The sequence below is a fragment of the Mytilus edulis genome, chromosome 11 (genome assembly GCF_963676685.1).
Source record: "Mytilus edulis chromosome 11, xbMytEdul2.2, whole genome shotgun sequence".
In the NCBI taxonomy this organism is placed as follows: Eukaryota; Metazoa; Mollusca; class Bivalvia; order Mytilida; family Mytilidae; genus Mytilus; species Mytilus edulis.
Window position 1 is genome coordinate 8459696 of NC_092354.1, and position 10870 is coordinate 8470565.

The 10870-nt window shown below is 34.6% G+C and overlaps 1 protein-coding gene across 1 annotated transcript; it reads left to right on the top strand.

Annotated features, from left to right (window-relative positions):
• Nucleotides 1–2684: 2684 nt before the first annotated feature.
• LOC139495064 (uncharacterized) lies at nt 2685–9176 on the top strand. The gene is made up of 2 exons (XM_071283217.1): nt 2685–3892; nt 8982–9176. Exon 1 carries the CDS (start codon nt 2829–2831, stop codon nt 3885–3887), a length of 1059 nt encoding a protein of 352 aa, XP_071139318.1. The 5' UTR covers nt 2685–2828; the 3' UTR covers nt 3888–3892; nt 8982–9176.
• Nucleotides 9177–10870: the final 1694 nt, after the last annotated feature.

Below are 10870 nucleotides of genomic sequence, written 5' to 3' on the forward strand. Positions count from 1 at the left end.
CATATCAAGACATGATGTTCACGGAGAGGTATAACCAGAAGGAGGACAACCTCAGCCTTGAGGTATTGCAGCACATGAACAAGCTGTTCCTGGCCTCACCTGTAGTGAGTAATTTGGTACCTGCAGGAGCTGAGTCCAATAGTTCTGCACCTGTGCACAAGAAAAGCATCATCCCAGATGCCCCTGTGGTTGGACAGTTATGTGCCGCCGTGGCAGTGGCCACTATTCAAGAAGAAGCCCAGGAGGCAGAGAAAATACCTCAGGAGAAAGCCCTAGAGGTAGCTACATCCTCTAAGGCAGAGATATTAGAGGGAAATGTATCGTCCAAGGAACAACATCTTCAGGAGAAGGAAGTCAGACAGAATCCTGGGGATAGGTGTATCGTGTTCCTGGTCTGGGGAAGCATCAGGAGAATACTGCCGGTTCACTCTTTGGACAATTTGAGGACTCTGGCAGAGGGGCGGTTCCCGGGTAATGGGGCTGCAACACTTTTCTTCCAGGACATTATGATTGATCCATTGATAATGTTACAAGACATAGTGGAGATGGAGCCGCCAAGACCATCCATAGAGGTCCGTTTCCTAGATTCAACCAAGTTGTAAAGATAAATCTAGGACAGCTCAACAGCTGGCCCTTGTTGGGCGTTACTATGTGTAACAGCTACGGGATGTGAGGTCGGATTAACCTAATGAATTATATGATCATAACAAAAATGAGGAACATTTCTGTGTTAGTATCGAACATTTATTTTATATGTGACATTATTTTTATATATTTTCATGTGAAGGAACAGTCAATTATGTATATGGAACTATGGATTAATAGAAGATGTGTGGATTTATAAATATACAGATAACTCCGTAACAGTGTGAAATATGGACAATTATATTCAGTGAAATGACTGTTGGAAGTATGTAGTTATAACAATTAGAAATTTTAAATGTTCGCCTCACATCCCATGAACAGTGTAAAATTCGTTGGAAGTAGATCAACCGACAGGACGTAGTATTACCAGCATGACCAATGTAAATATTAGTATAAGTAGTGTAGGATTTAAATTGGTGATGGTGGGATTTGAACCATAGGTCAACTTTTAATGGTCATGTGTTTTTATCCCAATTTGGGAGTATTGCCTTCTTTGTATATTTTGTCCTCCCTTGTCGGGTTGATGTCTTTAAAGGGGAAATAATCTGTGTAGCAGTAGTTAATTGGAAATAATTTAGGGCGGTATTAATGAATTTGTCTTGAGGACAGTAGTTGATTGAAAATTTTGTATTTTTTAACTGGTAGTATTTAGTATTTCTTTTGGCTAAGAAAGTAGGATAATTTTTTTTTTTAATAAGCTGTTTAGTTGTAGGTTTACCCATTGTTCCCATATTGTGGAAAGGTTACGAATCTATTAAGTTTTGCTGTTTAGTTCCTTCATTTTTTAGGGAAGTTAAATGATTTTTGAATCCATATCCTAGATTCAGGGGGGTGGTTATTTTTTAAAGATATCTTGTGTCATGCTTGAGTTAGTAAAAGACGTTGCCAGTCTTATCCAGGGGAGTTATAAGTTCTCTAGTGTCCCTTGTCGGAACTAAAGTTCCTCCGTTTTAAGATGGAGGGGGTGTTGTGTAATTGCCCAGTAGTTCTAGCGGGTTTCCTCTGTCTGTATGATATACTGGTAAAGAGCAGAGAGACCCGAATGGTGACGTATGGCCTGGTAGAGACTGGAGAGCCCCGAATGGAATCATGACACAAGAGTCACGCTTGACCGGATACAGCCTCTTCTTGACCTGGATTATCACGGAATAAACCTATCTACAAATAGGCGAGATAACTCCCTGTAGGAAACTAAACCATAAGGTAAATATCTACACATATTTACACCTGTTACATTCATAACCCTAGGGGTATACGTAGAGCCCAGCTAGACAGGCCAAGTAACACTTTAAAATCAAGACAAAAAAGCGTCGCAAACTGATTGCTACAATTAATATGTCGTGGGATCTATGCAAATTAATATCAGATCAGAACATGACATGCTAAAACTTTACATCAAATTTTCAAGCATAACGAGAAAACGTACCCCCCTGTCCAGCCCGAATGTAGGATAGAAAGTCACAGGACAAAAAGTCACGTACAAAAAGTCATAGGACAAAAAGTCACAATTCATTTTTTCTGATTATTTTCTTTGAATAAAAACCGCTTATTTCTACAAAAATATTTTTGTATTTTTCTTGAACTATTGTATATAAACCAACTTTGTTAACAATATCAAAGATGATCAAATAATTGTTAAAAAAACAAAATGTCAAAGTGGTTTGGAACTTAAATGACTTCATGGTGCCAAGAAATGTATCTTTTGCCTGATTAAAATTAAATAAATCTTGATTATATTTCTAAGATTTTCGTGAGATATAATAATGCATTGACCTTCAATTCTAATCAAATAACAGCTCTTTAAAGTACACCCCTGAATAAAAAATGTTACAATTCAGGTAATACCTTACTGCGCATGCCCATAGGTAACATCGTATACCTCGGGCTACAATAGATTGACTTTCAATTTAGCTCTCTTTGAGTAAAGACGTTTTTTTCCAAATTATTTAAAGGTTAGTGGGTTTATTATTTTAGTTAGCATGGCTAACGCCCAACTCAATGACATTCCGTTAGGGATGGCTACACCGTCTCGGGAGAGCGGTGCACTTGATTCGGAAGACCATAGGGTCATTGATGAAAATGTAAGTTTTACCGCAGTGGCGGTAGAAACTGATAAGGTAGTCGAGTCTTTGGGCTCTTCTCACAAGGCGAGGAGAAATATCTCTTCTCGTCAAGATGATGAAATGTCGTTAGTCGACGGGACAGAAGAAGATGTCAGACAGAGCTGGTCTGACCTAGATACCAAAAACCCTAAACGGAAACGGGACGACTCCGTACCTAGCAGAAAAGGTAAGATTAAACACAGGAAAGTTGTAAATCATTCTAGCAGTTCCTCTGAAAATACTAGTAGCAGTGAATCATCTTCTAGTAACTCTGAATCAGAGAGTTCAGAAGACAATGAAGCGTTTGAACCTTCTTTGTCTAAAGATAAAAAAGAAAAAGTACCATCTCATGTAACCAAATATATAGAGAAGTATGCTCTAAAGGGTATAAGTAAAAAGACGAGACAAGATATGTCTTTAAATTGGCCTATTCCTTCGTCTAAAGGATTAAAGGCTCTTGAAACAGATAGATTTTTTAAGAAAAATTATTTTCAAGGTAGAAAATGGAATGCTAGATTAGAGAGAAGTAAAATTAACACACAGCTACGCATTCTAGATGTTATGGGTCCTCTGTCCCGTTTATGGTCTGAAGCACATAGGATTAAGAAAGATAATCAAGGTATGGACCCTTCTGATGTAATTCATTTAACACAGAGGGCTATTGTGCTAGCAGGTAATGCTCACTATGTTTATAACACTGACAGGAGAAAAGCAATGTTAGTTAAAACAATGCCAGATAGTCTAGATTTTTTAAATGAGAAGAAAGGCAAGAAAGCTTTGGCAAAATCTAAGGGTCAACTTTTTGGTAATAAGTTTCTAAAGTCTTTGGCTAAAGAAAACAAGGATAACAACGAACTTAGAGAAATGTTGTTGTTTTCTAACAAGAAAAAACATGCTGGTAAACCTCATTTTAATAGAAAAAATGATCAGTTTTTTCAGCAGGGGCCCACAAACAACCTGCAGTCTGTGGGCGGCAGACAAGCTCTCCATCCACAAGTTTCAGGGAAGAGACCTTGGCAGGGAAACCAGTCACAGAACAGACAGGGGAACAGTTATGGTCAGCGCCAGAACCAGACCCAGAACCAAATCCAGACTCAACCTCAGAACAACCAAGTGTTCAAGAAACCTGCAAACCGATAGAACGGGTAGGTCAAGAGCAAACTTTCAGTCATATACAAAACTATTTCCAATTACCAATGAATTGCATAATCAATCAAAATTCTATTCCTGTAGGGGGAAGAGTAAGTCTTTTCCTACAGAATTGGAACTCAATTACAAAAGATCCTTGGGTTCTCCAGTGTGTAAAAGGAATAAAATTAGATTTCTTAGCAACACCTTTCCAAAATCAAATACCAAATCAAGCCTTTTTCAATCAAGAGAATCAAGATTTGATAAACAAAGAAATAACAGGACTTTTGAACAAGAAGGCCATAACACAGTCTTTCCTAACAAAGGATTCGTTCATAAGCAACATTTTTCTGGTACCAAAGAAGGGAGGGGGTCAAAGACCTGTTATAAATCTAAAAGGCCTAAATGTTTTTTTACGTTACGAACATTTCAAAATGGAGGGAATTCATTTGTTAAAAGATCTTCTTTTGAAGAACGATTGGATGGTAAAAATAGACCTAACCGATGCATATTTGACATTGCAAATAGCAAAAGAACACAGAAAATACCTCAGATTTTTTTGGCAGGGAAAAATAATGGAATTCAGGTCCCTCCCGTTTGGGATTGCGGTAGCCCCAAGAATATTCACAAAACTGATGAAGGTTCCCATGACTTTATTGAGACGTTTAGGTGTACGTCTGATAGTTTACCTAGACGATATTCTAATAATGAATCAGTCAAATCAGAAAATTTTGTCAGATCTCTCACAGACATGGGGTAATTGAAATATGTAATTGTAATTGACTGTAATTAATTACAATTTATCATGTAATTGAATGTAATGTGTAATTGAGCATTTTTTCAATTACATGTAATTGAATGTAATTAATTACATAGCCAAAATTTGCCTGTAATTGACAATTACTTTTCAATTACAAGTCAATTACATTTGAAATTTTGGATCAAAAGATTAAATCTTGTGTTTTCTCAAAAAATTATTAAAAGCAATAATCTTAACAAATGTTGTAAGCTGACAAAGAAAAGCCTTCACAGTATACTTTCTGTATTAACACAACCATGGTAGATTCTTCATTTTGTATTGAATGATAAAAAAAATGTAGACACATGCCATAATTTTAAAAGAAACCACTAGGAAGTCACTGTCTTGACCTTAATTAGTAGATTTAGATAGATATTTTAAGACATTGATTTAACATAATTAACTTTATTCAAGGACTTAAATAACCAATAAATATAACCTCTGGCTATTTGTTTTATTACAAACTATATAATGACTGTTTTTATAACAGTTATGTTAAACAGATATAAGGCTAATTAGAGAGAGATAAATATACCCCTAGGGCCTATAGGTACATGTTTAAATTCTTGAAGGGATAATGCATATGACAAAATCTCACTTGCAAAATTTGTTCACTATATATATGAATGTTGAAAGAAAACATTTTATCAGATTTAAAAATGAGCTCCAAGAGTGTACTGGAACATTTTACTGTTCCTGATGACTTCCAAAATGGAAATACTTTCAAAGGAAAATGTATGCATTGTGGCACCCTCATTAGTGGAAGTTATAAAGTTACATCCAACTTTGTTACACATATGAAGGTAATACTATATAAGAATTTTAAAAATTAATAAATTCATAATGCTTCTTTTTCATTTCTAATCAGATTTCATTTATCTTATATCCTCTAATAGCTTACATTTAAATTTGGAAAATATTTTGTTTATTAAATTAATTAGTTGTGATTAAAACTAAAGTTTATTTTTGTTTTAAGAAGTCAGATTTCTAAATCACTTATTTAAGATAAATAATTTGAATAAGCTGGGATAAAAATGAAAATCATTTCAAAAAATAAAAAATAGTGCTCTTTTTTGTATCATTTACAATCAAATAAATTTAAATAAATGTAAAATTTCAATAGGTAAATTAAAACAATTTAATATATTCAAGATATTAAATAAGGCCTTTTGTAATTTTCAGAGAAAACACAGAGATTTGTACATTCTGCATTCTGAGAATAAAGAAATTCAACCAAAATTGACACAATGCATAAAAAAAAGTTTGTAATTGTATTGATATGTCAAAAGACCCTCTTTTGTATTGGCATAGTAACTGTCAACGTTTACCACGTCTAGCTAAGTTAGCAGTGCAATATTTAGCTATTCCAGCCACATCTGCACCAGTTGAACGCTTATTTAGCACTGCTGGAAAAACATTTAGGCCGGAAAGGTGCAGACTGGCTGATGGAACATTTGAAAAGCTGATGATGGTCAAATGTAATGGGAAAATGCTTAAATAATGCTTAAATAAGTTATATGACACAATACAAAAATGTATATACTAGTTGAACACTGTCTAATTGTTATAACTATAGAGCAATGTATAATACTTATGTACATATCATAGAATAAATGCATGTTTTCAATGTTTTATCTTAAATTTCCTTTCAAATGTAATTGAAGTAATTAATTACATTTGCCAAGTAATTGGAATGTAATTAATTACATTGGTAAAAAAAGTCAAATGTAATGTGTAATTTAATTGAAGATTTTGTAATTGTAATTGAATGTAATTAATTACTTTCAAATGTAATTGACCCCATGTCTGATCTCTCAACAGTTTTGTCAATATTAAGGGGCTTAGGTTTTCTGATCAATACAAACAAGTCAGTAATGGAACCTTCACAAACAATGGAGTTTCTGGGTTATACAGTAAACTCAAAGTTGTTGACTTTGTCTCTCCCGAAAGAGAAGGTAGAGAAAATAAAGAACAGTTCAAAATTAATGCTAGAACACAAGAAAGTGTCAGCAAGAGATTTAGCTCAGTTGATAGGTCAGTTAACAGCAACAAATCAAGCTGTCCTTCCAGGTCCTCTGCATTATCGCAGTTTACAAATATTGAAAACAAAAGCCCTGCATTTGGGGGGCTATTACGATCACCAAATCCAGTTAAACGAGGAAGTTCAGAACGAGTTGCATTGGTGGGTAACCAAGCTGGGGTCTTGGAACGGGAAAGCGTTACTAAGACCAGAACCCCATTTAACCATTCAGTCGGATGCAAGTCTGTCGGGATGGGGAGCAACATGTCAACAGATAAGTATAGGTGGGCTTTGGATGGACGAGGAAAAATCCCTCCATATAAATCAACTCGAACTAAAAGCAGCAATGTTCGCAGTACAATCTTATGCCAAAAATCTACAAAACAAGCATATTCTTATACAAATGGACAACACAACAGCAATTGTATATGTAAACAAAATGGGGGGAACGGTGTCAAAAAGACCAAATTCCCTAACAAATCAGTTTTGGGATTGGTGTCTTCAAAGGCAATTAACAATCACTGCGGACTATATCCCAGGAAAAAGCAATTTTATAGCAGACTGGGAAAGCAGGCATTATGCGGATTTCAGCAATTGGCGGCTAAGTCCGATACTTTTCAAAAGTCTCATGAAACGCATAGGTCCTTGCAATGTAGATCTGTTTGCAGACAGGTCAAATACTCACCTGAATCAATATTTCAGCTGGAAGCCAGATCCCCAAGCGAAAGCGGTAGATGCCCTTCTCCAATCCTGGAGAGAGATAAAGGGTTATGCTTTTCCCCCGTTCTGTCTAATAAGTACGTGTCTGGCGAAAGTTCGGGAGGAAAACAGTCAGATAATTCTGATAACTCCAGTTTGGCAATCCCAGGCTTGGTACCCTCTGTTACTTCAAATGTCAGTAGATTATCCAGTGTTACTTCCCATGAGTCGCAACACTGTATTGTCTCCCATGAAAGAGCCACACCCACTGATTCTGAACAAAACATTAAAACTAGCAGGGTGGACGGTCTCCGGAGATCATTTAACTCAATTGGAATTTCAGAGGAAACTAAAGAATTACTCCTTGGGTCTTGGAAATCGGGAACAAGATCTTCTTACGACAGTGCCTGGAATAAGTGGTCTAGCTGGTGTAGCTCACGGGAAATTGATCCCTTTTCAGCACCTTTGGCCGCTATCTTAGATTTTTTGACTTGGATGTATAAAGAGGGGTATCAATACCGAACTTTAAATGTTCACCGTTCGGCCATATCTTCAGTCCTGCCATATATCGATGGTGTCCCAATTGGTCAATTACCTATAGTAAAACAATTAATGAAAGGTGTTCTACAAAATAATCCACCTTTACCAAAATACCAATTTTCATGGGATTTGGATATTGTTCTTAAATATTTATCCGCTTTACCAATAAACAAAAAACTTGATTTTTCAGTTTTAGGTAAAAAATTATCAATTTTATTGGCTTTGGCAGCGCCAAAAAGGATATCTGAAATTGCAAGGTTAGACAGAAGATTCATGTCCAGAAACAAAAGTAGTATAATTTTTCATTTACCGGGTCTGTCTAAAACACAAAAAGATTGCAATAACAGATCAGTGAAATACTGCAAATTTTCAAAGAAAAAATTATGTGTTATTTCTTGTATACATGAATATGAATTGAGAACGGAACATTTAAGGCCTGTTAGTAAACATGAACCTGATCCTTTATTAAGGTCAACTAAGAAACCTTTTAAAGGTCTATCTTCGCAGACAGTTGGAAATTGGATTAAATGGGTTATGAAGGAGGCAGGAATCGACATCTCATTGTTTCAAGCACATTCTTGTCGCATGGTCTCAACTAGCAAGGCAGCGATGAGTGGCATCAGTATGGATGATATTATGTCCATGGCAGATTGGTCCAACACTAGAACGTTTAATAAATTTTATTTTAGGACTAATGAAAAAGCGGGTTTTGCAGATAAAGTTTTAGAAATGGTAAGCTTGCTTTAAACGTGCATTATTATATCTCACGAAAATCTTAGAAATATAATTTCAGATTTTATGAGGGCGCCCGAAATGAAATATTGATTATATGATAAGATTAGAGTGAGATATAATAATGCATTTCCCACCCAAATGCATTATTATAGAGAAATTAAATACATTGCAAATAGATGTGGTATGATAACAATAAGACGACTCTTGATCTAAGTATTTCTAAACAGTATTCAATAAAATATGAAATATTACACAGAATGTTTATTCTCGAATGCAAACTTGAAATATACATCTATATCATTAAATTTTTCAGAAAGGATAGAGTTGGATGGACTTGAATATGACTGGTATTCCAAACAATAATTGCAGTTTTGTAGCAGTGTGGCGGAATATGATATAGAACATTCGTATGCAGTTTTTTCGTGGACTATAAAGAAATTACTGACTTTAACGTGTATACTCTGTGAAATATTTTGATGTACATTTGATAATACAAATGATTATTTTCTGTAGTTATTTTTTTCAAGTAACCGCCTTATATCTATTGTCCAAACAGTTCAGTATTCAGATGTTTGGTCAGATGTTGGATTTTGCTTTTTGTTTAGTGGTCTGATAATTAGTATTTTGGGTGTCAATTTGTTTATTCATTATCCAGATGCATAGAAATATGTCTATGGTGAACTATATCCATTGTTTACTGAATCGGTTACTTTCGTATCAGATCTTTTGAACAAGAATATGATATTTTATTGGTTCAGGTATTGGTTTTGTTGTTTTATATCAAACATAATTGTTTGAGGTTTAAGGTTTGGCTTCATTGAAAGTCAATCTATTGTAGCCCGAGGTATACGATGTTACCTATGGGCATGCGCAGTAAGGTATTACCTGGATTGTAACATTTTTTATTCAGGGGTGTACTTTAAAGAGCTGTTATTTGATTAGAATTGAAGGTCAATGCATTATTATATCTCACTCTAATCTAATCATATAATCAATATTTCATTTCGGGCGCTTTGCGCCCTCATAAAATCTGAAATTTTTCAAGTATAATGACACATTTCCTAAACTTTAATATGAATATATGTATTAAAAAGTAAATATTTCAAAATATTTCTCTTCTATATTCAAACAATTTTCACCAAATTATTTGTGACTTTTTGTCCTATCAAATTTGTGACTTTTTGTCCTGTAACTTTCTGTCCGTTTACCGTCCAGCCCCTCTATACTGTAAACGACAAATTTATTTTCCATTACCTTTATGAAATATTATTTAAGTATTTAAATGCATCGATCCGAAAATTACGAATACGTTTTCCACCACAATTATTTGTACACCTCGGGGCGTCTTGATTGTCAAATAAAAATTGTGTTACTAAGGATAAATTCAATGAAATTGATTAGCTATCAAATGCAACTTTCCTTTGACATACGCCGGGAAGTAATCTTCAGTTTGGTGATGGTTTTTAGAAAGAAAACTATTTGTTATGAGTGAAGGGCAAAGATATGTATTTCTTCGGTAACTTCTTTATCTATCTGTATGTTTCTTGTTGATCGTGTGAATACAAGTTACAGGACATGAAGTGACTATTATTTTTTTTTTGTCACACAGGTAATGGAAAATAAATTTGTCGTTTATAGTAAACCGATTTCTGCATGTTAACATTAAGCAGTGTCGGAAGGATATTTTTTACTGAACATTGCGATGGAACATGTGTTTGTTTTTCCGTGTTTATAGTAGTATATTTAAACATTAAAATCCATTCTATTTTTGTAGGTATGTTATCCACTGTCTAATGACCACTGCTTAGTATATTATGTACTCGTAATTATTTTAATGTGCATATCAAATAAATTGCCGTCCAATAGTTATCAAAAGTACCAGGATTATAATTTAGTACGCCAGACGCGCGTTTCGTCTACATAAGACTCATCAGTGACGCTCAAATCGAAATATTGATAAAGCCAAACATGTACAAAGTTGAAGAGCATTGAGGACCCAATATTCCAAAAAGTTGTGCCAAATACGGCTAAGGTAATCTATGCCAGGAATAAGAAAATCCTTAGTTTTTCGAAAAATTCAAAGTTTTAATAAACAGGATATTTATAAAAATGACCACATTATTGATATTCATGTCAACAACGAAATGTTGACCACTGGGCTGTTTAAACAATTTCAAACAATCAATTCTAAAGAATACTAAT